This window comes from Lagenorhynchus albirostris, chromosome 2 (genome assembly GCF_949774975.1).
Source record: "Lagenorhynchus albirostris chromosome 2, mLagAlb1.1, whole genome shotgun sequence".
NCBI classification, from domain to species: Eukaryota; Metazoa; Chordata; class Mammalia; order Artiodactyla; family Delphinidae; genus Lagenorhynchus; species Lagenorhynchus albirostris.
The window spans coordinates 61,845,674-61,873,384 of record NC_083096.1 but is presented as its reverse complement, the minus strand read 5'-3'; the positions used below and the strand labels follow the sequence as shown (position 1 = coordinate 61,873,384).

Genomic DNA, 27,711 nt, shown 5'->3' with positions numbered 1-27,711 from the left:
TGTCCATTGACAGATGAATGGATAAAGATGTGGCACATATGTACAATGGAATATTACTCAGCCATAAAAAGAAACGAAATTGAGTTATTTGTAGTGAGGTGGATGGACCTACAGAGTGAAGTAAGTCAGAAAGAGAAAAACAAATACCGTATGCTAACACATATATATGGAATCTAAGAAAAAAAAAAAAGGTCGTGAAGAACCTAGGGGTAAGACAGGAATAAAGACACAGACCTACTAGTGAATGGACTTGAGGATATGGGGAGGGGGGAGGGTAAGCTGTGACAAAGTGTGAGAGTGGCATGGACATATATACACTACCAAACATAAAATAGATAGCTAGTGGGAAGCAGCCGCATATCACAGGGAGATCAGCTCCGTCGTTTGTGACCACCTAGAGGGGTGGGATAGGGAGGGTGGGAGGGACGGAGATGCAAGAGGGAAGAGATATGGGAACATATGTATATGTATAACTGATTCACTTTGTTATAAAACAGAAAACTAACACACCATTGTAAAGCAATTATACTCCAATAAAGATGTTAAAAAAAAAAAAGCCCATCGAACAAGAGCAGAGGCCAGAGCGGGAGGCCATGAAGAGGCGGGCTCAACAAGAACGTGAGAATGCTGCCAAATACACCTCTTTGGGGAAACTGCAATTTTTCATTGAGACGGAAAAAGAAATGGAAATTGCTGACTACTCCGGATATGTAAAGTAAGAGCTGCTAGGATTGTTGGTGCCACCTTGGGGACCAGCTGTTCTTCCATATATAGATAAGATAGTATAAATTTCTCTATTTATTTTGATATATTTTAAAACAATAAAACTGAATAAATAAATGTAATAGAATTAATAGATGAGTAATAAACCTTTTGAATTTTGAGATGCTGCTAAAAAAGAAAGAAAGAAAATCCTAAAGATGCTACCAGAAAATTACTAGAGCTCATCAATGAATTCAGTAAAGTTGCAGGATACAAAATTAACACAGAGGAATCTCTTGCATTCCTATACACTAACAATGAAAGACCCAAAAGAGAAATTAAGGAACAGTACCATTTACCATTGCATCAAAAAGAATAAAATACCTAGGAATAAACCTACCTCAGGAGGCAAAAGACCTGCATTCTGAAAACAATAAGACACTGTTGAAAAAATTGAAGATGACACAAACAGATGGAAAGATATACCATGTTCCTGGACTGGAAGAATCAATATTGTCAAAATAACTATACTCCCCAAGGCAATCTACAGATTCAATGTAAAGCCTATCAAATTACCAATAACATTTTTTGCAGATCTAGAACAAAAATCTTAAAGTTTGTATGGAAACACAAAAGACCCCAAATAGCCAAAGCAATCCTCAGAATGAAAAACAGAGCTGGAGGAATCAGGCTCCCTGACTTTAGACTACAAAGCTACAATAATCAAAATAGTATGGTACTGGCACAAAGACAGACTTTTAGATCGATGGAACAGGACACAACGCCCAGAAATAAACCCACTCATCTATGGTCAATTAATCTATGACAAAGGAGGCAAGAACATACAATGGAGAAAAGACAATCTCTTCAATAAGTGGTTCTGGAAAAACTGGACAGCCACATGTAAAAGAATGAAATCATAACATTCTCTAACACCATACACAAAAATAAACTCAGGATGGATTAAAGACCTCAATGTAAGACTGGACACTATAAAACTCTTAGAGGAAAATATAGGCAGAACTGTGTTCGACATAAATCACAGAAATATTTTTTTGGATCCACCTCCTAGAGTAATGAAAATAAAACCAAAAATAAACAAATGGGACCTAATTAAACTTAAAAGATTTTGCACAGCAAAGAGAACCATAAACAAAATGAAGAGACAACCCACAGAGTGGGAGAAAATATTTGCAAAAGAAGCAGCCGATGTACTAATCTCCAAAATATACAAACAGCTCATGCAGCTCTATGTAAAAAAACAAACAACCCAATCAAAAAAATTGGCAGAAGATCTAAATAGACATTTCTCCAAAGAAGACATACAGATGGCCAAAAAGCACATGAAAAGATGCTCCATGTCACTAATTATCAAAGAAATGCAAATCATAGCTACAATGAGGTATCACCTCACTCCAGTCAGAATGGCCATCATCAAAAAATCTACAAACCATAAATGCTGGAGAGGGTGTGGAGAAAATGGAACCCTCCTACACTGTTTGTGGGAATGTAAATTGGTACAGCTACTAGGGAGAACAGTATGGAGGTTCCTTAAAAACCTGAAAATAGAGCTACCATATGATCCAGCAATACCACTCCTGGGCATATATCTGAAGAAAAACATACTTTGAGAAGTTACATGCACCCCAGTGTCCATTGCAGCACTATTTACAACAGCCAATACATGGAAGCAACCTAAATGTCCATCAACAGATGAATGGATAAAGAAGATGTAGAACATTACATATATACAATGGAATATTACTCAGCCATAAAAAAGAATGAAATAATGCCATTTGTAGTAACATGGATGAACCTAGAGATTATCATACTAGGTGAAGTAAGTCAGACAAAGACAAATAGTATGTGATATCACTTATAAGTGGAATCTAAAAAAATGATACAAATGAACGTATTTACAAAACAGAAACAGACTCACAGACAGAAAAACTTATGGTTACCAAAGGGGAAAAGTTGGGGTGGGGGAGGGATAAATTTGGAGTCTGGGATTAACATATACACACTACTATACATAAAAATGATAATCAACAAGGACCTACTGTATAGAACAGGGAACTCTACTCAATATTCTATAATAACCTAAATGGGAAAAGAATCTGAAAAAGAATAGATATATGTATATGTAAAACTGAATCACTTTGCTGTACACCTGAAACTAACACAATATTGTAAAACAACTGTAATAGAAAATAAAAATTTTTTAAAAGGAAAGAAAAAAATTATAAAAGTACTGGATGCTCATTATAAGAATTTATACATGTATTACATTACACTCATTACAAAAATATATACATATTATACAAGAATTTATGACATAAAACTATTACTTCAATTCAGTCCAATGTTTATATGCTCATCACATCAGCTCGAAACAAGATGATGAGGGTCCCTGTCCTCTTGGCGTTTCCAGTATATAAGAGAAGACAGACATAAAACAATGGTGATTACAGGGTGTTTTATAGAGTTCAAAATGGAAGTGCAATTTGATCTTAATCTCACTTGAAGGGTCAGGGAAAGCCTCTATGAAGAGCAGAGAATAAAATAAAAATCATCTGTAATATCACCAGCTGTAAATAACAGCACTTTGATTTGAAGTTATTTTCTTCCAATCTTCTTCACATACACTTTCTTCAGATTCTTCCCTTGAAACCCAGCATGCTATTCTCTGGATACTCATTTTCTATAAAATGCTACCCCTTCTATCCTAGAATTCCATACCTTGGTGCATTTTCTGGAATACTGCTTACATGTGATGTTAATATATGTTACTGAGAAAGTGGTCTACGACCAAAGCAAGTTTAGAAATCATTGAGTTAGAGCTTCTGATGTGCTAACGAGCACTGGGCATCTCCAACAGGGGGTTTCGATATTAATGGTCTCATTTTCTAAACCAATTGGATTTTTATATTTTTAAGAGGCATCTTGAAGGAACACAAGAGCATTCTGGGAAATGCTCTATGACCCTGGGCAATGTTTCAGGGGTGTATAGCTCTTATCAGAGTCCCACTATTTTAGCACGTGAAACTCAGTCTATGTGTTAAATGTACACAGCACACTGCAGACAGATAGAAGGCAGAAGACCTCAGACTCCTCCAGGACCTTCCCAATTATCAGAGCCCAGCTTGGAGCTCCTGGCCTTGTTTAAGATGTGGGAACATGTGGCATCCTAGGCCAGAGTCAGCACTATCCTGCCCCAGTTTCTCAAAACGAACAATGGACATTATAAGCTACTTTTGGATTAACCAGTGCACACACATTGCCACAAGACCTGCTTTGGTTCTGATCTGGGGCTCTCAAGCCCCTTTTCTTTTTGGAAAGGACCCAATAGTTCCTGAAATCTTGCTACAATGAATGTTTCCGCTGCAGTGGCGACACCTTGTGGTCAAGAAGGGAAATGCACAGGACAATAGGGCTCCCACATTCCTTCTGCTCCAGCTGGGGAGAGGTTTACCTCCAGAGAAGCCCTGGTCTGCCAGAGACACTGATGTCAAATTGACAAGATTTAACTTTCCTGCCCCCCACCCTCCTTTCTTGACATCCAGATTACTACTCCTTCAGTACATGAATCTCAGCTGACTGGGACAGTTCAGAGCTATCACATATGTGATCTCCTCTTACTCTTTTCGTAGCCTTTCGGGAAGGCAGTATAATGATAGTCCCAGGATTTCACATGAAGATATTAAGCATCAGAGAGGTTGTGAGTGACTTAAGCTACAAAGTGGAGAATTCGGGACTCAAATCCTTGTGTGCTGATTCCAGATTCCCTGTTCTTTTTTCTGCTGGCTTGCCTCCACTGATCCAAGTCAAAGGAAGCAATCTCTAATGTTGAGAATTCTGTCTTTAGATGCAGGAGGGTTGAGGAACTCTGCTCCCCAAATTGCCCACTGTGGACTTTCAAAATGTCTTAAAGTTCAGAAAGGGGTTTGGACTGACCCACAGAAGAAGAAGACACAACAGACGCTCTAGGGCCCCGTGAGGTAGGCGGAGCCAAAGGCTTTGAGAACCACTCCCACCTCACAGCACCAACCAGATGCAAGCTTGTGTTGTTATTACCATTAACCATGCTTTTCTGGGTCACTCCCAGGTCCCAGTTCTGACTCTGAGTAAATCTTATCTAGAGGCAAGATAAATCTTTTCCAAAGTAACTAAGTGCATCTCCCTTTAACCTACTTTCATGCCCTCAGGTTTCTCCTCTTTTGGATCACTGAAAAACTAAGCTTTGGTTTCTAACAAGCAGAGGAGTCTTTCCTGATGGAGGCAGGAGAGCTGTGAGTGGGGTGCCCATTTCCTACAGGGCAGAGGCCAGCCTCCCTAGCCTGATGCACAGGCCCTGCGCAATCTCTCATCGCCACTTTTCTTACGGCGGTACCTCCCATCCTTCCCACATGTGTGGTTCCTGTGCTGTTCTCCAAGCTTGGCCTACTCATCCTTGAGGACCCAGTCCAGATAACAGCTAATAATTCTACCAGGCCCTGGTCTCAGCACTTTATACATACTTTTATTTAATCTTCACAACATCCCTATGAAGTAAATACTAGTTTCATGCCCTTTTTATAGATGTACAAATGAAGGCACGGAGAGGCTAAGTAACTTGCCAAGGTCACACAGCTAACAAGTGGCAGGGCCAGGATTCAAGCCCACGCCGTGCTCCTAACCAACATGATCTCCTGCCAGCTCAAGGGCCCCCACCTTGAAGAAACCTTCTTTGACCCCTTTATGCATATTCTGGGTTCCAGCACCACTGGATACAAACTATTGCAGCATTTACCACCTTGTAACCCTCAGCTTTGGGCTCACCTGTACACACTTTGCTGGAAGGTCAGACCAACCACTGTCCATGGCTGACCTTCTGCGACCATTGCTGGAGTCCCTGGGCTGTTCACAGGCCAGAGGAGAGCTGCCACATGGTTTTGACACATTCAATAAAACTTGCCAACCAGAAATATGTAAACAAAACCAGAAGCTTGTCGAAATCCACAATATATCTTCTATTTTACATTGAATAGAGTGGGTTCTACTAATTCCTTTTTTACTTTTAAGAAGTTCTTGTTTTGCTCCCAAACAAATGAACAGTAGAGTGGGGAAGTTCACCCTGGTTTGACCGGAGCCCCTGTCTGTGCATTCACCTGGCAAGGCTCGCTCTCCTGTCCCATCTCCTCAGAACCGTTGTCTACATCCACTGCTCTGCCTCCCACTTCCTTTCCACCCACACTGGACAGAAAGTCCTCCCAGAAGTTAATCCAATGGGACCTTCCAGGCCTTGTCTTTCTTGATCTTCAGGAGCGGTGAGTGCAGCTGGCCAGGCAGCCAGTGCGCACAGGGGCCCAGGGATTCCACCGGGGCTTTCCCACATCACTTGGCTCTAAGATAATGACAGTGGGATGTTTATACAGCTCTTTTTTTCCCCCTTTCTTTTTTTTTCAGTTTGTTTCCTGACCAAAAGGTCAAATACCAAGCTGCCCTGTACAAAACCGGTCCCCTGACAACCATAGAAGAACCTACCATTTCCTTCCCTGAGAATTTGGGACCCTTAACGCACACCTGGTCCTGTAGTTGGGTGAGTTTGGGGGATGGGGATCCCCAGGGGAGTCTGAGATGGACCTGCCTGGGTAGGGGATGGGAATAGGAAATTCCCCACCCTTAGGTGGAGTCATAGAATTAGACTTGAGGCCTTATATGTATACTTTAGGACATAATCATAATCAACACTAAAATCCTACCTAGCGCTTTTGCACCGACTGGTTATTGATACTTGCTTACTCAAGAGAATTCAGTTATGGGGAATAAAGAAAACAAGTTAACATTTACTACGTTATTATTTCTCAAAACAACCTATGAGGCAGGTGCTATTAAGAGAAAATGCTGCTTAGAGAGATGGTCCAAGATATTGCAGTGCCAAATGCAGGGTGGAGGGAAAGGGGCAGCCTTCGGGGTTGGGGGGGTGGGCTGGCCTTCCTTGCTGACCCCGTTACCTGGTGCGACTGGACGCTCCTGGTGCAGGATGTCATAACTTTTCCAGCTGTACTGAGGGGCTGGGGAGCCCTCCTTGGATTGGCAGGTCAGCTGGATGTTGCTCCCAATCACAGTCTCTCCCTCGATGCTGCAGTCTGGCTTGGAGGGTGGCACTGTGTAGGGGAGGGGCCAAAGAGAAGCCATGAATTAGTTGGCGCTTGGTGATAGCCACCCCCCCACCCCAAACACACACACAAACGAAATACTGCCTTGTTTGTTTACAGGCAGAGAAATGTGGAGACCATTCTTAGCTCACAGGCCATATAAAACAGTCTGAAGCCTGGATTTGGCTGTAGTTTGCCTATCCTTGGTTTCAATGAAAGCCTCTCTCTCTGAAGCCCTTCAATGCTAACTTCTTAGGAATGTTACCTTCACTTAAGCATTACCGTCTTCCCGTGCTTTGCTGGTAAAATGCAATTGCCACAAGTGACTGGGTGATAGGAGAGACCCCTGGTGGCAGCAGGGTTACGTGCGGGGTGGAGAATGAGGGTTGAGGGGATGGAGGGGCCGGAAGGAGCAGACACAAGAAAAGGAAAGCCCACAGAAAGAAGGTTACAGTACTGCCCTGGTGGCGCAGTGGTTAAGAATCCACCTGCCAATGCAGGGAACTCAGGTTCAAGCCCTGGTCCGGGAAGATCCCACATGCCACGGAGCAACTAAGCCCATGCACCACAACTACTGAGCCTGCGCCCTAGAGACTGTGAGCCACAACTACTGAAGCCCACGCGCCTGGAGCCTGGGCTCCACAACAAGAGAAGACACCTCAATGAGAAGCCCACGCTCCCCAACGAAGAGTAGCCCCCGCTCACCGCAACTAGAGAAAGCCTACGTACAGCAACGAAGACCCAACGCAGCCAAAAATCATAAACAAATAAAATAAAATTTATTAACAAAAACAAAAGAAAGAAAGAAAGGAGGTTACCAAAACCAACTGACGACCCTCAACTCACAAGCCTAACCTGATCTCCCAGAATTCCTGAAGACCTTAAGCCAGGGTCTTTCACTCAGCACTGTTAGTTAACATACTGCTGTGTAGAGTGGTTTGTTCTACAAAACCTATCAGGCACCTACAGTATGCCTGTCATTGCTGGGCGTGGGGATGACATAGTGAGTGAGTTTTCATGTTCAAGGAGTCCAGTGGGGGCAATAGACAAGTAATCAAACAAGGACCAGGCAGGAGGCAAGGATGCTGAGACAGGACAGGCACAAGGGACACTGACCCAATCACAAAGCCAATAGTAGATGTGACTGGCGGAGGGGGGCGGGCAGAGAAAGAGAGGGGAGGGCACTCCAGGCAAAGGGAGCAGCCTGTGCAAAGAAGCATCGAGTATGCCTGGGACTTCAGGTCGTGTCCTTGAGGGTGGGAAGAGGACGACACCCAGTAGAGAGGACTATTACTGGAATTCCCCAGTGGCAGGCTTGTCCCCTCTGCTTCTTTCTTTATGTGCCCCCTTGGATGGCTTGCTTGCCCCAGTAAATAGCGCTGCCCTTTCTACAATCTAGACTGCACAGGTGCATGGTCACTGGGCATGGCGGGTGAATTCCAATCTGTTTGGCCCAGAGTTGCCAGGAGAAGCTACCCAGGACACATCTCTCCCCTCTAGCGCCACAGCCCATGAGATTTCCTCTCTGACACTGGTGGTGGTGGCTGGGTGTGCCCCACGTCTCCTGCTATCTTAGTGAGGGCCAGCCAGGCATGGGGTGAGCATGGGGCAAATCAGAGGCATTTCCTTTTAGGTTTAGGCATTCCCCTAAACCTAAAAGGCCCCAGGTTCAAGGACAGGACTCAGGTATCCAGGTCCAGACCCACAGGACTGGAGCAGCCTGGGAAGGGAGAGGCTGCTACCCGCAGGCCACTCTCACAAGCTGCCCTCCCGTCCTCCCTGCTGACCCAGCAAGCAGGCACCCGGTGGACAGAGAAAGTGAGCATCACTTCCGAGGAGACCCGAACCAGGTCAGGGTTGCTAAGTCAAGCTTTATCTCTTGAGCTCTCCAGAGGGACAGGAATATCCCTCCCCACCGATCAAAACCGTCACCTTTGTTTCCAGGTACGCCTTTACCAGGAAGCTAAGCCTTGATTCCACAAAAAGAGAGCCGGCCACAAATGTAATACCACCTTCAAAGTCTCACATTGCCTCAGAGTCATGCTCAATGTGCATGCCTGGTAGCCAAGCCTTTCCACAACCAGGTTTCTTTGTAATACAAGCCAAAAAGGAGAGAGAAGGGACTGGGGCAAATGAGCACCTAGAGAAACACAGAAAACCATGCTGAACATATCCGAAGACTAGCTTTCTTTTTTTAATGCCAACAGCTGCCATTTGCCAGTAGGCAGTGGCTTTTTTGTTTTGTTTTGTTTTGTTTTGAATATTTATTTATTTATTTGGCTGCACGGGGTCTCAGTTGCGGCGTGCTAGTTGCCGGCGTGCAAACTTGGTTGTGGCCTGTGGGATCTAGTTCCCTGACCAGGGATCAAACCCTGGCCCTCTGCATCGGGAGCACGGAGTCTTAGCCACTGGACCACCAGGGAAGTCCCAAGACTAGCTTTCTTATACCACCATTTGCTGAGGGAAAATTATTAAAAGCAAACCCTTAATCCACTCCCAGGCAGCAGTAGAGATAATGGCAAACAAGGACCAACCATCCCCTAAGAGACCCACCTTATGGAGGAACGTATCAGGGTCCTTTCCCAGGGCCCTTAACCTCGGCCCCCAAACTGCCTTCCCGGCTCACCTCATCCTAGGCACCCCCAGCCCTCGCTCAGTTCAGACCCCTCCCTGAAGCTCCCCTTTTCAGTCCCCACCGTCAAGAACAGCTAGGACCTTGAATCAGACAGATCTAGTTCAGACTGCCCTTCTACCCGCTGCGGGGGGGTGTGAGACCCGCGGGGACTCTTGCGGATCTCGGATTCTCAGTTGGTGCGTCCCATCTCCCAAAACCGAATGCAGATACCACCTGAATACTTATAGAGGGCGGAGTGAAGGGAGGGATCGGGGACCCTGTGGGTTCCCAGGCCTCTCCAAAGCCTGCGACTCCCGCCGCAGACGTCAGGGGGCGCCAGAGGCCGGGGAGACGACCTATCCTGCCCGGCGGCGCCAGGTCCCCGTTCCCCGCGGTGACCAAGAGGGCGCGCGCCCCGCCTCGGTCCGGAAGCTCCGTGTTCGCGCCAGTTTACTGTGAGGTCACGCAGCACGAGTGGGTGGACCCACATAATTAAAGCCCTTCTCCCTAAAGTTAGCCCAGCAGCAAAGCCATTCGGAAAGAAAACTTAAAAAAAAAAAGGATTTTTACTGGGTTTCTTAACATATAGTACCAAATTATCTTTTTTTTAAAGCAAAACATTCTTTTCACCGAGTTGCATAATTTCAGATTAAATTTGTAGCCTTTGCCCTTCGAGTTAACTAATTCCTCTCTTAAAATGCAGCTGGCCCTGAGAGGGGAGGGGAAATCGGGATATTCGCACCTGAGTGGGTTCCCGCTGCCTTCCCCGAAACCAGCTTGCTGCCAGAAGAAAGTAGGAGCTATTTAAGGGAAGCCAGAAGGAGACAGAATTAGCCCGAGAAGGACCAGGTGGGTCAAAGTGAGGGACTCAGCTGCGGGTGAATCAGGGCAAGGGGAGGGATGGGAGTGGGGTGGGTGACGGGACAGTGCAGAATACAGAAGAGAAACAGGAGAAAATTGCTCATTTTCTTGGCTGGGTAGTATCTCCCCCAGGAGCTAATGCAAATAAAATTAACCGCTATGCACGCAAAACGGTTTGATGCAACATTAATTACAATAGCTTAAATTGGAAACAGCCTGAGTGTCCGGTCCAGGGACAGAGGGACTCTGCGTCCGCTTGCTGGAGTGGCATGAAGCTTAAAGAACAGTAAGTGCTAAGATAGCAAGAAGGGTTAGGTGATGTGGAATGAAAAGAGAAAAGTGCCAGTCGTTAAGCTACAAATTCAGTTACGTACATAAATAAGCATGTGGATAGGATCTGGAAGAAAACATGGAGAAATATAAAACCCAGTGATGTAGGTGAATGTCTTTCTTTTCTTGTTTCTTCTTCTTTTTTTAAATTAGTTTTTTAAAGAGGCAAGGGATCACCAAACACAGCTATTTGTTTATTTGTGTTTGGACTAAGGTGGTTGTAGCCGGGGAATAAGAACAGGACAGCAGAGCAGAAACAGGCTTCTTTCTAACAACCTTCTGTGCATTAGATATTTTGACATAAGGAGCCCTCCACAAATAGGTAGAATCCCCTGATTCAATGGAGCCGGTAGAAAAACACATCATGGCACTCCACCTAGTCTGGGGCAACTAAAACACAGCTGTAAAAATGCTATAAGATGATAAAATGTGGTGGTGTCAGCCTTGTCCATGAGATTAGGGGAGGATGTTCCTAAAGCTCTAAAAGCATCAGAGCTCCCCATGAAAACCTTGAAATAAACATCCATGCACTCACAGGGTGGCAGGGCTTCAGTGTCCCAGACCCTAAGCTGAGACCTTCAGTGTAGAAGAGCAATTACAGAATCTCAGTTTTCAACGAGTGATGTTTCCAAGATGGGTATGTCCTGTGGACAAATGAAGGCAATGGGCACATCCAGGGCTGGCATTGCTCTGCCCCTTCAACCTTCTTTCACTGGCATGGGCTCAAGAAGGGAAAAATACAAGTTAATGCTGTGACATGATAAAACATATGGGCAAGTCTACATCTGCCATAGAGTGAAAGAGAGAGTATACCGATAAGTAAGCCTAGAAGAGTTTGGGACTCATCCAGAATTGGAAGGGCTGCGGGTTGGGAATGGCAAACTTACAGGGTGGAAAGGTGAAGGGCTTTGGATTTAATTTCCATCAAAGCTTGGACACCTTCTAGTGGTCATTTAACCTCTCAAGTCTCAGTGTTCCCTTCTATTAAATATGAGTGTTAATAACCACTTTCACAGATGTATTGCAAAGGTTCAATGAGATCATATCCATAAAGCACTTAGTGAGATGCCTGGCACATAGCAGGCCCTCAATAAATGATAGCTGTTATGATTGTGAATTTGTGTTATCTATAACATCTCTATACAGGCAAAGGTCATTGGAAGTTGATGGTAGTTTTCCCTCCATTTAAGAGGGATCCCTCTGGTTTTCAGAGCAGGAAGACACAGAGAGATTGGGTATTTGGTTACATGGAATGGGTGCAGTTTCCTGCCCTCCTCCTATACAACTAAGTAAACACCTTAATCCTCATTTGGCCACAGAAAGTCTGGAATTCTATCATTAGAGATTCACCAATGTTGAAGGTCAGAAAATCTCATATACCATCTTCCTTAATATCATTAAAATGTCATTCCTTTGCAAATTAAAATGCAAATTGAATATAACTCCAACCAACTTTTTTTAACTAAGCAAAGTGATTTTAAAATTAATATGAAAGAATAAAAGTATAAAAACTGACAAAAATTTTTGGAAAAGTTTAGTAAGAGAAGCTATTACCCAGCGCCAGACCTTAAAAGCCAACTACACAAATACTGATAACTCTAAATGTGTATGTGCCTGTGTGTCCGTGCGTCTGTATGTCTGTGTATCTCAACACTGACTACAGACAACAGACATACTGTAATCAAAAGCAAATGATATTGGCATAGGAATAATCAAAAGGTAAATGAATAAAATAAGGAGTAAAAAACAGCCATGTATGTGTAAGAACTTAATATGTGACAAAGCTGGGATTCCAGTGGGAAAATAGTTGTTTCTTTGATATAATAAACGATGCTGATGTAATTGGCTATCCATTTGGAAGAAAACAAAGACCCTTAGAATCCTACGTTCAAAAATAAATTCCAGACAAAACAAAATCTAAGGATAAAAAATAAGACTTACAGACATAAGAAAAAACATTAAGTTCATTTTTATGACCTCAAAGGTGGTAGTGGGAGACCTTGTACAAGACAAGAGACCCTAAATCCATAACAAAGCATCAGCAGGATACAGAGGGGACTTCTGTGTCTCAGAATTTCCACTAAAACCTTCAGGTTGAGGCTCTGAATGGTAAGTGTCCTCAGTACTGAGGAGAGGCATGAGAAACATCCCAGTGACCTTCCCAAGAGCAAATCCTATGATTAACAGTTACCCTCACCCAGAAGGCTAGAGATTCATCTGGGAGGAGATTTCTTTTTTTTTTTTTTCTTTTTTTTTTTTTTTGCGGTACGCGAGCCTCTCACTGTTGTGACCTCTCCCGTTGTGGAGCACAGGCTCCAGACGCGCAGCCTCAGCGGCCATGGCTCAAGGGCCCAGCCGCTCCGCGGCATGTGGGATCCTCCCGGACCGGGGCACGAACCGGTGTCCCCTGCATCGGCAGGCGGACTCTCAACCACTGCTCCACCAGGGAAGCCCGGGAGGAAATTTCTTTAAAGAGGATTCTCAGGAATAGGGATCCATGAGCATGTCCCCCCTTCTCTTAGGTGAAGGGAAGGAGGTATTTCCCCTCAACTCAGGCCCAGCCAGGGAGGAGCCAATAGAATCCCGCATGGAGAATGGGGTTGTCTACTGTCGAGAGCTGGCATCCCTCACTCCTGGCTGAGGTTTGCTGAGGGACAGAAATCGGTAAGTCCCTGCAGTGCTACTCCTGGAGCATGAAGATGGAAGGGCTTTATAGATGTCCCTGGGTATCTGAGGACCCATCTGAGGTCAGACTATGGTGCGTGCCCCTTGCCCAGAGAAGCTGGCTGGAGCAGACTGCGATGGTGGGTTTAGGAGGGTAATGATGGAGGCGGATTCTTGTCATACTGAAGGGACTCAGTCCCAGAGAGCTGCTTGCTGGATCAATGGGAGCCCAGAGTGGACAGCAGAGAGCAGGAGTGAGTTGCCACAAGCAGGGGAGGGTGGAAAAGGGTGGTGGATGTGAGAGTCTGGCCAGCGGGTGCACACACTACCTGTGTCAGGTGGATCCCTGGGGGGTGCTGAAGAACCCACTAATGCACCCCACAAAAGAAGCAGTAGTGGGATATCTGCTATGATTGGGGTCAGCCAAGAGAAAATGGTAAGTGGCCTGGCTAGGTGAACATGGCCTTGCCTTTTTCCCTTTAACACTCCCTCCCTTGGCCATGACCTCAGAGGAGCCAGAAGTCGGGGTGGGAGGAGGTGGACCAAGGAGAGTAAGAAAACAGATCCAGCCCTTATGCCACTGCTGGTCCCCAAGATTTAGGGGGTCAGCACAAAGTTAAGGAAAGGTGTGAAGCTTATTGGATATTAAATTAAAATACTGACTTGGACTGAACTGGCTTTTTTTTCACCTAGCAAATTAACAAAATTTACAAAACTGAAAAAGATTGATAATATTCAGTCCTGGTAAGAATATAGGAAAACAGACATGATCACATAATGCTCATGGCAGTAGTAGTTGCTTTGGGGAAAAGTAATTTGTGGGTATGGAGTAACGTTTAATGAAGGCACAGTCCTTGACCTAGAAATTCTACTTTTTTAAATTTGTATTTCCTTGATGCCTAACAATGTCAAGCAATAGAAATCCTTCTTTTAAGAATCTATTCAATAGAAACAAATATTACACAGTGAAAGAATACACACACACACATATATATATACATATATATATATATATATATATAGAGAGAGAGAGAGAGAGAGAGAGAGAGAGTCAGTGTTGTTGGTACAAAAAAAAATGGCAACAGCCTGAGAATGCTCATAAGTATGGGACACTGGAATAATCATAGTAAATCCATGCACGGGAATGTATTCTATTAATAGGTAGATTTGCATACATTGATCTGGAGAAATGTTCATGAAACATTAAGAAAAAGTTACAGAATAATCTTTATAATGTGATCTCTTTTTTTTAAAGAAAAGTAAAGAAACAAAAAGAAAGTGTGTGTGTGTGTGTGTGTGTGTGTGTTGAAAGGACATGGAGAAGAGTGTGGAAGAATACACACAAGTACTAGCCTTGGCCACCTTGTTAGTAGGAGGGTGCAAGGAGGAGATGGTTCTTCTTTATTCAGGGCTTTATGGTTTGACTCACTACAATGATTCAGAAACCCAGGCAGCCACCTTATGTAATTAAAAATAAAATCCCACTATGTAGTGTAAAGGGGACGAAATGAAGGAAACATGATCCATTGCTTTGGTTTAAAGTATTGCTACCTCCCACGGTGGGGGCCATTTCTTAGAGTGGACACAGGCTGGGTGCTCCCTAAAGTTTTTCCAATAACTGTTTGACGTTGAGTCAGGCGTCTACTTTCTCTTGGCCCCATCTGCAAAATGGAGATCCTAAGAGTAGGTGATTGTTCAATTAGTCCAAAGCTATAAACTCCAATAAGAAGCTATTTGTGTAGAAAGAATGTTATCATGGGACATATTTCAGAAGCAGTAGAACCTGATCAATGGTGTGTTGGAGCCGAGGGGTGGGGAGATGGTGGTGTGAAGGGCTTCTACTGATGAGCTGAATTTAGGGCTGGGAAAGATGCCTGACTTGTAAGAGAGTCATTATTTGGCCCCCAGCGTCAAAGCAGGGCAGTGAGAGTCTTTACAGTAGGATCTAGCATTTCCCCTTTTCTTCTGTTTAGTAAGTTTGGCATGAAAAAGAGAGAAGCTGGTGTGAGGGAAAGAGCAGTGGACAGAGCAGGTACAGAATCTCCAAGGCTGACCCCCAGGGGCCACTCCAAATCAGCCCTGACCTTGGCCCTGGGGAGCTGTCTGCCCAGACAGAAGAGTATTTGGTTCCAGGGTAGGAGAAGCACCCCAACCCCTGAGACAGACGGGGCGAGGGGAGGAGTCTTAGCTCCTGGTCAGGCATTGCTCCCTGGCTTTACCTTACCGGCAGGGTACCCCGCTCCTCTCACCGCCCCTCTTCCTACCACCCCAGGAGGGAGAAGGAGACGCTCACCCAGCACCAAGAGGCGGACGCGTGACTTGGAGACGCCACCCAGGTCCCTCAGCAGTGAGACAGAGCACTCGTATGTGCCGTTGTCATCCATGGTCAACCGGTCAATGGTGATGGAGGCATCTGACTGCTGGACGTTGCCTGATACATTGACGCGGTTCTGATAAAGTTCACCGTAGATGTAGTTTTGGGTCGAAAATGTCCAGATGAGCACCGTTTCCTGTGAGGAAGAAGAAATACCACTTGGTCTTTAGCCTAAGGCCCTGGCATGATGCTCCAGCCTGCCCTGACTACCCTCACCCACCATTCCCAGGCCCAGGTGTACTGACACACCAACCCTGCAGAACAAAGAGCTCTGTACGTGGTGTCCATTTGTGGATTCCTCTCATGATGTATTTATATGTTTTTAGTGAAAATATTGAAAGCCCAGGGCAGGTAGGCAGTTCATACCAGAGGAGCACGTGTGAGTAAGTGAGGCTTTCACCTCTCGTAACCTCTGGTACCTCTTACCCATTCCATTTTAGTTCATTGTCTGTTTTCAGACAGCCAACCAATATTTATTGAACACCTACTATGTGCAGGCATTGTGCTAGGTAGTCATCCTTGGCTTCCAAGCCCCCTTTATTTATTTGACTCTCGCCTTTGGAATTTGTTTATTCATTAGTATACTTATCATTTATCAAACAGAACATAGTACTAGCTAAGATCACTACTTTTGAACCAGACTGCCTCAGTTCAAATCCCAGTTCTGCCACTTACTAGTTCTATGACCTTGAGCAAAATGCTGACCTCTCTATGACTCCACTTCTTCATCTACAAAGTGGAGATAATGATAAGAACACTTGTATCATAGGATTTTTGTGAGAGTTAAAGTAGAAAATATATGCAAAGCAGATGACATCAAGCCATGGGCTTGCTGAAGCCACCTCGGGTAAATGAGTAGAGAAATGGCAAGTCCCCAAGTTACTTCATTTGGAAAGGTCAGAGAGAGGTCAGAGAGATACGAGCAAAAGTCAAGACGAGGCTACCAGAAAGCCAAGGGAGGGAGATTCCAAGATAGGAAAGTGCTTGATAGTTGGAAAAGCTAGGGAGAAATGAAATAAGACGAGGACTGAATCAGCAGGCTGAATTTAACAAAAGAGAAGCTGCTGGTGATTGCGGTGGAGCATTAGGGGAGGAAGGCTGACCATGCCGGGTAGGGAAGAGAGTGTGGAGACATAGCATCAGGTCTGACGCCTGGGCATGCTCTTTACGCAAATCAGGAAAAGGTGCTCTAGCTGTTGGACAGACACACCTTTGCCAAGCTAATGGCGGTCAGGCGCCCTGGGCTGGGTCCCCAAGTGCATACTCTGCCCAACCACATACAACAGCCCTGGTAGGGGCAGATAACTCAGGAAGCTTGGCTGAGAAGGGGAGGAGCAACACGGTGGGAGATGAGGACCTGTCTTGGGCTGTGGACCCGTCTGTGGATGCTGGCCTTTCCCAGGTCAGTTCTTTTCTGACCTACTGGCTCTGCCAAGGACTCTTCATGCCCCAACCCTCCTCCCAATCACAGCGATCCTAAGGCTTCCCCCTCCTGGGATCTCCCCCGAGTCACCCCCCCAACCCTTGCTAGGACCTGTCACAATAATCTCCTTGAGGGCACAGGTTAAATCCCTTGCTCTGCAGCCTTGCTTGCTCTCAAGGGGGTTGCCTCAAATCCTTTAGAAAGTAAGGGATCCATCAGTCAACAAAAGATCTTTAGTGTTTATCTCAGCACTCAGAAGCGTGCCTACCAGAGACCTAACGTCTTGTGTGCTGAATACATGTGACGGTGAAAGAATGTGTCTTCAGTTTCTACAAGCTAAAGGCAGCAGCTGCCCTCTCTAGGTTTTTTCCTGGGGTTCTGGAAACAGATAGGACATGTGCTCTGTCCCATCAGGGTGCCTTGGGCAACAGACAATAAGGTGCCTCAGGCCAAGATTTGCTCTCCTTTCTCATCCTGCTGCTCTAGGACTTGGGTGTCCTGGGTTCCCCTTTCTTTTCTGTCAGGGAAAAAGCTAAATGCTTTCACTCTGAGTAGTTGGGGATCTAATGCCAGGCATGTGTGCATTTTAAAAGTAGAACTCACTTTAAAAATTATGAATAGGGACCTCCCTGGCAGTCCAGTGGCTAAGACTCCATGCTTCCATTGCATGGGGCATGGGTTCCATCCCACTGGGGGGAACTAAGATGCCACATGCTGCACACGTGGTCCAAAAAAAAAAATATATATATATATATATATATATATATATATAATGAATAGATGTTCCTCTTCTTACAGTTAAAGAAATGTGAATTTGATCAATAATGAGATACTTTTTCACTCATCAAATTGGCGAATATCAAATAGTTTGAGACTACTCTGTTAGAGAAATAGGGGCCTACACTGTTGTTGGTGAACATGAAGATTGGTCTGACATCCAATGAAAGCAATTTGACATTATTTATCCAAATTTTAAATTCACATAGCCTTTGACCCAGAAGTTCATTTTTAATAATTTATCTTATATATAAATATATATTTATAAATAATGATAATAATATTTAAAATATACCTAGAGACATATATATAAGGATGTTTATTGCAGCATTATTTGTAGCAGCAAAATATAGGAAACAAACCAAATGTCCATCACTGGTACGTATAGAGCATTCATAAAATGTGATACTTAATGAAAATATTTTAAAAAGAATGAGATAGATATAAATGTACTGACATATGGAAAGAGTTCCAAGGTATATTAAGAGGAAGAAAAGCCAAGTGGAGGACAGTATGCATGTAGTTTATATAAACATACCTATTCATATACATATATGTAAATATATGTCTATGTTTGTGTGTGCATGGTATATATGTGGAGCATCTATAGAAGTCATCCCCAAATCTGGTAATAGTGGTTGCCTTTGGTGAGGGGAATAGGGGACTGGGATTCTAGGGTCAAAAGTAGATGTATTTTCATGTGTGTGAATATATACATTCACATTTTCTTGAATTGGCGTAAAGAATCATTGAAAGGATATACAAGAAACTAAATCTTAGCCAAAAGTGATATTCACAATACTGAATGATTGTAGCAGAGACACCAATCAGTCAGAATAAACGCTGGCCCCAAAGAACCAGTACCAGTGAAAATTAGCCTTGCTGGGGAGGATGGAGAGATAGAAGGATTAGGGTGTGGAAACTGGGTAGATAGGACAAGAGGGGCAGGGATAGGAATGAGACTTCTCCATGTACACTTTCAGGATGTTTTCATTTTTGAGCCATGGGATTACTATCTATTCCAAAATAGAAAATAAAATCTTCCCATAGTCCCCAAAAGAACCCAAACAGGAAAAAACTATAATAAAATTTGGCTTCAAGGGAGAGTGCTATGCTAATCAAAAGGAATGATACAGTTTAGGTCATTTGAGACTGACCAACAGAAAGATGTTTTGGGGAAGGTGACTCTTTCACACTAGAGGTGGCATAATATGGCCCTCCCTGGGTCCAACATTCACTGCTCCCTCCCCACCCATCCCAGCCTGGGCGCTAACTAGGTTTATTCTGCCTAACATTTATTGAATGGCTTTGTAGTGCATAGCCTCCAAGAGGTCATGGTCAGGCGGTACCCATGACGCTCCCAACTTTTTAAAGATCCTTACCGTATGACTCCTTAGAAGCTTGTCCCATTGGATAAATCCATCTCGGTTGAGGGAGGAAGTTTGGTAGGTGCATGGAAGGGTAACGCTCTTTCCCCGAGCAGCCCGAAGAACATCCTTTGGGGTTTCCACAGAGATGGCGTGGACAGTCACCCAGACTGGAAAGAAAGTGGGAAGTAACTGACATGGGCATTCATACTCATTCTCCACCGGACCTCTGAGGGAATGGCCAGTGACGCTCTTCCAGCCACACCTAGACACCCTACAACTGAGATCTCGGCCATGGCACACCAGCTGTTCTCCACCAGGCCCGGGGTGAAGACAAACACGTGTACCTTGGTTCACCCTGTCCCCATCCCACGGCATCTCAACAAAGTTAATTGCGTTGTGTGATGGGTAAAAGCCTGGCTCTGCGCCCCAGCCCCACCTCTTACACACTGTGTAAACTTTTGTCAGCCTCAGTTCTCATCCATAAAAAGGGACACTAGTATTCTCAGAGCTCTTGGGAGAAATAAACAAGATAATGCGTATAAATGCTTTGCTTAATGCCTGGCACACAGAACGCTCTCAATAAATAGTTCCCACCGTCTTTTTTGTTGTGATGATGATGATGATTTATTCATTTATTTAGCAAATATTTATGGAGTGCTTAAATATGGTAAGAAAGTTGATGAATAAGATTAAGTCAGGTAAAGAGAAAGGGTTCTCCGAGGGGAATTTATTCTGTATAAGTTTATCAGAAAAAAGATGAGAAAAAGAGTGTGGCCACATCAGTATCTCCCATCACATACATTCTTCTTGCCGTGTGACTTTGACTCTCCTCCATCAAGAGGCAGGGTCCATGTTCCCACCCCTTGAATCTGGGGGGACCTAGGACTACAGTGTGAGTGACGCCCATTAGGCAGAAGCTCTAGTAAATGGATTTCCTTCCTATATAGTCTGGATACCCTTTAAACTGCTGATTTTTATGCTGTTTCCCAGGGTGGGCAATTTCGTACTCAGGCCCGTCAGCAATATCCCTCCTTACTGCAGGTTGCTGTGTTGGGGATTGGGTTCCCATGGATACAACATCTCTGCCTTTCCTACCCATTTCTATGTTGTCCTTCTATGAGCAGTAGCTGTTTAATCAGCCCTCAGATTTTCCTCACGAGGAATTGCTCTATATGTAGGTATAGATTCGGTGTGTCTGTGGGAGGAGGTGAGCTCAGCGTCTTTCTATGCAGCCATTTTGGGCCACTCATGTACCAGTCCATATTTAATACACAACTTCTCTATGGCCATTTCAGAAAGTAGCATAGCATTGAGTTTAAATGCACAGGCTCCAGAGCTAGAATGCGTCCGTTGGAATTCCAGTTCCTTTATCTACTAAATGTATAACCTTGAGGAGCTTACATAAGCTCTCTGTGCCAGGGTCCTCACTTGAAAAGTGGGTTGTTTGGAGATTAAATAACATGAAATGTGTACTTTGTTTAGAATGACTCCTGACCCATAATCAGTGCTCAACATATGACAGTTACATTATGTATATGTGTGTTCAATATATTCTCTCTCTATATATTCATATCGAATAACTTCCACTTCTCATCCCATAGTCTTTCGTTGAGGCACAACCTTAGTTAGAAGTTAATCACGAGAGATAACCACCTACCACCACCACGGGTGAACTATCATAAAGGAATAATAATTACTAATGATTATAACTAAAGAATAGATCAATTTTAGAGACCACTACAAAAGCGAGTAAAAGCCATTTTATGTTAATTTGTGAGGGAAGAGATTGAAATGAACGGATGAGAAAGAGCTCATAAAGAAAAGGAAAAAATCTTGAACAAGTATAGAGCACTATTTAAATGCTATTTGTAAACCTGAGAAGGATCTTTAAAGGCTGATCTGGTGCCCTGAGACACACTTACATTTTCCATAATCCTAGATGAGAATTTATCCTGTGTTTAAGACCTTCACGCCAACAGCCACCACTGGAAATCCTCCACAGCTAATCAAATCCTTCTCACTGATTCAGTTAGTATCCTCTTTTTCTGACATCACTGGCAGCAAAGACATCTGGCTTAACTTCTCAATAATTTCCCATCGTGAACTCAGAGGATTCTGACGTTTGCAATCACCAACTTTCTCACCCACAGTTCTGTAATAAACTGTAATAAACCCAGTTCCTTTCACCTCTTTCTATAGGCTTATTGTTTATTAGCTCTGTGGCCCTCGTCTTTCTGTTCTGTGGAATCTGCATCCTACTCAGTTGATGAGACAAAAGTACCAGGTGGGACATCTAATCCACCATCGGAAAATTAGGAAGTGCAGAAGTTTGCTTCTAGAGCCTTCCAACACCCTCCCTTTCTACTTGTTTGTACAGATCTACATTGGGTATCTTCTTTCCAGTTGCCAGAACCCACACTCTCCCCAGTAGTTGCAGCTCTCCCATCCTGTTGCTGCCGACAGCTGTGTCCCTCATGCTCCAGAGGTATTCTTCCTTTCCTGCTCCCTCCCCACTCTCCTTTTTTTCTCAAGGCTGAGTTCTTCTGATATTCACGAAGACCATCCATCTGATAAGCTAATTCATTATAAGGTGTTAAAAACAAATCATTCAGTGATGTGTTAACCTTCCCAAGGGTATACGAATGGGAGGAGCAAGTGCTCTCACCTGCAGGGAAGGAATCAAAATCTCACAGCACAATAGGGGTTTGCTGAGGAAGACATTTTAACCACATGCATTGTCCTAGTGAAAATGCCCAAAGGCTCTCAAGCAGAGTAGATGACTCTGTCCTTTGTGCCATGGGTACCACCCAGGAGTACCTTCATCCTAGCACTCTCTCATGAGAGCTTTTTACGTATGGCAGAGTGGCCAAGAGCACAAACGCTGGAGCCAAACTGCCCAGGCTGTCATCCTCATTCTTAGTTTTCCTAGCTGTGTAACCTTGCACAACTTAATTAACTTCTCTGTGCCTGTTTCCTCGACTATAAAATGAGGATAATAATATTATCTAACTCCAGGTTGTTGTGAGGGTTGGATGAAAACATATTTAGCGTGCACGACCTTCATCCTGGCACATAAGCAAGAACTATGCCAGCATTCCATATTGTCACATCCTTCTCCTCTGCCACACTGTTTTTCCTTCCTTTTCATATCCTCAGGGCTCAGAAAACTGCTCAGAAAACACTTAGGAGATGCTCAAATAAGTGCTCTTGGACAGCAAACTGAATGAGTTCTAGAGAACTTAGGTTTAAAAGATGGGTAGGATTTGCAACCAGAGAAACTTGGTTGAAGAACTTACCTTACACATCGCTAGAAAATGTCAAAAAAAAATATTAAATTAAGAACAAAAGGAGCCCAGGGAGGGGATGCCAAGTCTGCAAGTGGCCCCAGATGGAAATGGGAAAGGTCATTTAACCTCCCTAAGTGGGCGGGGTGTGAAGAGACAGCTTGAAGCCTCCAGGATTGCTTGTAAATAATTAAGGCTTGTTAAGAAGATAATAAAGTGTCTCTTGAGAGCTAACCAGGAAGCAATACATCCGAGGAGAATAATAAAATGCTCGATGGACTGGCGGCTTTAGACACATTATGGGAACCCTTGGGAAACTGGCAGGAATGCCTCCACTTAGCGAAATCCATTTGCTCAGAGAAACCACATTCTTAGTTAGGGAGGAGGTGCCCGAGGCCAGAAAGGGCCCATCGCACCCCAGGACTAGATACATGCTCCGACATTGAGAAAGCGCTGGTCTCTAGGGAAAGGGGTGCAGCTCTCACACGCACGTGCATGTTGGTTTGTTCTGCCCCCCCACAAGGTAGGAAGGACTCCTGGAGGCTCTCAGACTGGCAGATGGGGGAGGAGGGATGGAGAGGTGGGGAGGGGGGTTAGAACTCCATGGATGTTTGAGGAACTCTTTGTTCAACATGGATCTTTAGGAATCCATGAATTCTGGTCAATTTAATGAATTTTTCCTAAGGCCCTAGTTTAGTGCAAGGCCCTGGGAAAATGATCAGAGGCATCTTCATGCCCCACCTCCTCCAGGAATCCACCTGGACCATCCCAGCCCTTACTGGCTTCGCTGAAGCGCTTCAGGGAGCATGCACCCCACGCACACGTCATTCTCATGTCAGTGTGGGTCTATGTGTGCGGGCCGTCTCTCCTCATCATAGGGCAGCTCCTTCCAGCAGGGTCTGTGTCTCAGACTTCTCTTGTACCCATTGCTTGCTAGTTCCCACCCCAAGGTATGTACACAGAGCTGGGGGCTAAGAAGACTTTACTGATTGAGGAGTTCATGAAACAGTCCCTGCCTAGGAAGCAGTCAGCCAGCATCACTGTCAGCCAGCATCCTAATAGAGCCTAATTAAGTGTTAAGTGCAAATGATAAGGAGTGAAGTGTAGGGGTTGGGGGGGGGTTGGAGAGGGGAGGGACCTGGAAGAAGGATTTTAATGGAAAGCCTTATTGAGGAGGTGGGACTTGAAATAGCCCCCAAGGGATTCAATTCACTATGTTGAACTTGTACATAGAAGAGAGTAAAGCAGGATGCAAAACTGTACATGCAACAGTATCCTACTTCCACAAAGTCACAGAGGGGAAGCAAATTCTTAGAAGAAAATATACCAGATACAGAATTAATACCAGTTATCTCTGGATCCTGGGATGATGGGTTTCTTTGTGTATTTTTATTTTCCAGATGTTCTGCAACAGACATGCGGTACTCTTGTAACCATAAAGCCGTGTTACGGTTTTATATGTCAAGCAGGAAGTGAAGAAGTAGAGAGGTGAGGGCAGCCTATTTTGTCAAGGAGCTCACGTAACACACGAGATGGGAAAGCTGGAGCCAGAGGGCCATGAAAGGTCTTGAGAAGGTTTCTTTCGTCCCCTCTGGGATGGAAGATGGAGAGATTTAAGCAGGCTCCTAGGTTATAGGGATGGAACTCCCAGAAAGGAAGAGACTGAAAATAGAGGAGAAGCCAGATGGAGCAAGACCCCCGGCTGGGTGGGGGAGGGCATAGGTGGAGGACTAGCCTTGCCCACAGCAAGAGTCACCTGTTCCCATGTGTACAGAGATAGAGAAGTTGGTGGGCAGGTGTGGGGAAGTGAGCTCTGACGGGGGGCCCTGTCCTCCACATTTTATGCCTCTCTCCCAGGGAACTTTGTGACAGTCCTAAGTGGGAGCGTCTGTCTGTCACCATGTTCTGCCCATGCCAGGTATTTATGGCATCCCTGACTCACCAGGGAACTTTGTGACAGTCCTAAGTGGGAGCGTCTGTCTGTCACCATGTTCTGCCCATGCCAGGTGTTTATGGCATCCCTGACTCACCAGGGCAGAGAATGAGGAAGCAGCCCAAAGGTCCCTTGGTGGTAGGGGAGGAAGGTACCTCAGGAAGGAGGTGGTGTTGAGTGTTAGGTGCAAATGATAAGGTGTTGGTGCCCTGGACAGAGAGGGCTGCTCCAGGGACAGAATGATCTAGGAGCAAAGACAAGCCCAGCAGGCAGGGAGGACATGGACCCAAAACCTGAGTGCTGGGCTTCCCTGGTGGTGCAGTGGTTGGGAGTTAGCCTGCCGATGCAGGGGACACGGGTTCGTGTCCCGGTCCGGGAAGATCCCACATGCCACGGAGCGGCTGGGCCCGTGAGCCATGGCCGCTGAGCCTGCGCATCCGGAGCCTGTGCTCCGCAATGCGAGAGGCCACAACAGTGAGAGGCCTGCGTACTGCAAAAAAACAAACAAAAAACAAAACCGGAGTGCTGCCAAGGTGGGGTAGTTTGAGAAGCGACTAAACTTTACCTCCAAGTCAACTATGTCCTCCACTGGCTGTCTCAGTACTGAAATGCCCACTGCTGGGTGAAGGCGCTGAAGCCCCTGCTAAAACACAAGTGCCCTCTGGGAGGGAGGGAAGACACGGTGAAGTGACTCTCTTCCTTTAACACGCAGGGCAAATCCATTTCCTTAATTAGCCCCTCTCATCCATCCATCCCTAGAAACCATGGGTAACGTTGATAGAAACAAATGCAATTAGGAAATTGAGGCTTGGAGAGAAGCAGGACAGAGTAAGAAGGAAGGGAAGAGAGACAGGATAAGAGTGGCTGAGAGTAAACCAGCTTTGCTGCCTGGTGAGGATCAAAAGGGTAGGTACTCATTCATTAACACCCACCCAGCAAATGGCTGTTCCAGGGACTCTGACAGACTCTGGGGACAAAATGGCAAGCAGAGACAGACACAGTTCCTGCGTTCATGGTGTCTGATCCTCTGCATGAGTCAAATGATAATAAATACATAATCACAGAGGCCAATGTAAAACCACCATGGTAACAAGTGGTACCCATGCAATGACAGGATATAACAGAGGATTGGGGCATGAGGAGAGGTTGTCCTTAGGAAGGGCCTTTTGAGTTGACATTGGAGAATGAACAGGAGGGAACCACAAGAAAACGGGGGTTGTGACCTCCTGGAGGGGTGGGATAGGGAGGGTGGGAGGGAGGGAGACGCAGGAGGGAAGAGATATGGGGACATATGTATACGTATAACTGATTCACTTTGTTATAAAGCAGAAACTAACACACCATTGTAAAGCAATTATACTCCAATAAAGATGTTAAAAAAGAAAAAAAAGAAAATGGGGGAAGAGGTGAGTGGGGGAGAGAACTGCGCTGTGCAGAGATCAGGGCACAGGAGAAGGTGGGTCACGTTCCAGAAACTAAAACAAGCCAGTGAGTAGAGATGGAACCAAAGGGGTGGTTTGGGGGGTTGTGATTCCCCCTGTGTGATATCCTTTAGCCTCCCATGATGACTCCAAATAAACGCAGAGGCCAAGTACAAACATCATACTTGTGCCATCGGGGAAGTTTAGGACAAACTTCACCCCTCAAGATTCTCCTACAAAGCAATTCCGAAGTTATACCACTCCCAGTGCAGCCAGAAATATGGGATGGGCCCAAGTCTGCGAGGCCACGACAGCCATTTGAATCTTTTTTTTTTTTTTGCTATCTACCATCTATGATTTATTTCAAGCAGTTCTTTTGAGTATGAAGGTTCTTTTTTTTTTGGACTTTCTATAAGGGATACACTTTATTTATTTTTTTAACATCTTTATTGGAGTATAATTGCTTTACAAAGTGAATCAGCTTTACATATATGGAGAGTTCTTGCATCAAACGAGCGAACACTCAAAGGAGGGAGAGACAAAAGGTACTTGTCAGTTAGAAAATCACTGATGTCTATCTTTCCATAATTAAATTAGGAGAACAATGAAGAACCCACTGGTAGCAGGAAGAAGCAAGAGTCCTCTAGAGTCTGGCATTTGGTGAGCTAGATATTCAGTTGCTGTGGATTTCCACTGCTTTTCCCCAGGCAGAACATACAGCAGAGACTTGGGAACGCAGGTACCTGAAGCCAGATTAGGCTTACATTCCATAACTATGTTGCTTGCAGGGCTATTGTTACTATACTAGATGGCTGTGCCCCAGAGAAATGGGGTGCTGGTCTGTTTCCACAAATCTTTATCCCAGTCTTCATCGCAAGGAGGGCACTGCCAAGTGCTCTCAGCCAGTCTCTTGTCTAAGTTTCCTGGTTTGGTTGACAACATCCTGCTCAATACAACTTTTGTAGTCACAATTTGAGTATGATGATTGATTTCAGCCCAAGGAATATGGTGAAAGGGACAGGTAGCCAATTTGCAACATCAGCACAATTTGTCAGTTTCTTCCAATTTGGAAATGAAGGAGGCGAATCCAAGGGCACGCTCCAAACACGGATCCCTCCCCAGTAGCCTTCGCCCCACAGCCGTGTCCCAGCAACTCTCACTTCCGGTCCCTGATGTTGGGGGCAGGGTCCCCACTTCCTGTGCCTGGCAGTCTCGGTTCTGGTCACAGCGTGGGGCTGGGGGCTCGGCTGTGGGCATCGTGGTCGCCACCCTCCATGGGCCCCCTTCTCCAGCCCTTCCCACTCCTCAGTGCCCCCCTCCGCGGACCCATCCTCTTTTAGTCCATCCTCCTCTGGCCCCCAGAATGCTAGTGACCTTGCGGGAGTGAGACTTGGGCTGCCTTCCCTGGGCTTTTTGGAGGCCGTTTTAGAAAAGAGAACCAGGGCTTAGAAATGGGCACTGGGGGAGGCAGTGGGGCTGGTTAGAGGCCAGGTGTTGGTTGGAAAGAAGCCTTATTTGGGGAAGTTGTCCAGATAGAAAGTTAACTTAGATTTGGAGGGGAGAGAAAGGAAAATTATAAAGGAGATAACTGGGCAGAACAGCCCCCAAAAACCAACCACCAAGGACAAGAATCTAGTTGTTTATGTTTAGCACACGTTGTAGAGTCTCACAATTTAAAGGTCAATAGTAGTATCTGAGAATGCTTGGTAAGATGGATGCCCTAGTTGGATTAAAGGGAGTTTTAGATTTGAGGAGAGAACTCAATGAAAAGAGTTGGAGAGGAAAAGAGGACCGGAAAGTTATAACTTGATACTAGAAAAC

At 45.0% G+C, this 27,711-nt stretch overlaps 1 protein-coding gene across 1 annotated transcript in view; it reads right to left on the bottom strand.

The window, feature by feature from the left end:
• The window catches only part of GPA33 (glycoprotein A33), a 38,097-nt gene extending 10,950 nt beyond the window's left edge, over positions 1-27,147 (bottom strand). Inside the window, exons 1-4 of the mRNA XM_060141846.1 lie at positions 27,051-27,147; positions 19,265-19,419; positions 15,602-15,818; positions 6,696-6,848 (exon numbers count right to left, since the gene is read on the bottom strand). Of these exons, the coding sequence (XP_059997829.1) occupies positions 6,696-6,848; positions 15,602-15,818; positions 19,265-19,419; positions 27,051-27,147 (622 nt within the window). The remainder of the gene's footprint in view (positions 1-6,695; positions 6,849-15,601; positions 15,819-19,264; positions 19,420-27,050) is intronic.
• Between the last annotated feature and the right edge of the window lie 564 nt (positions 27,148-27,711).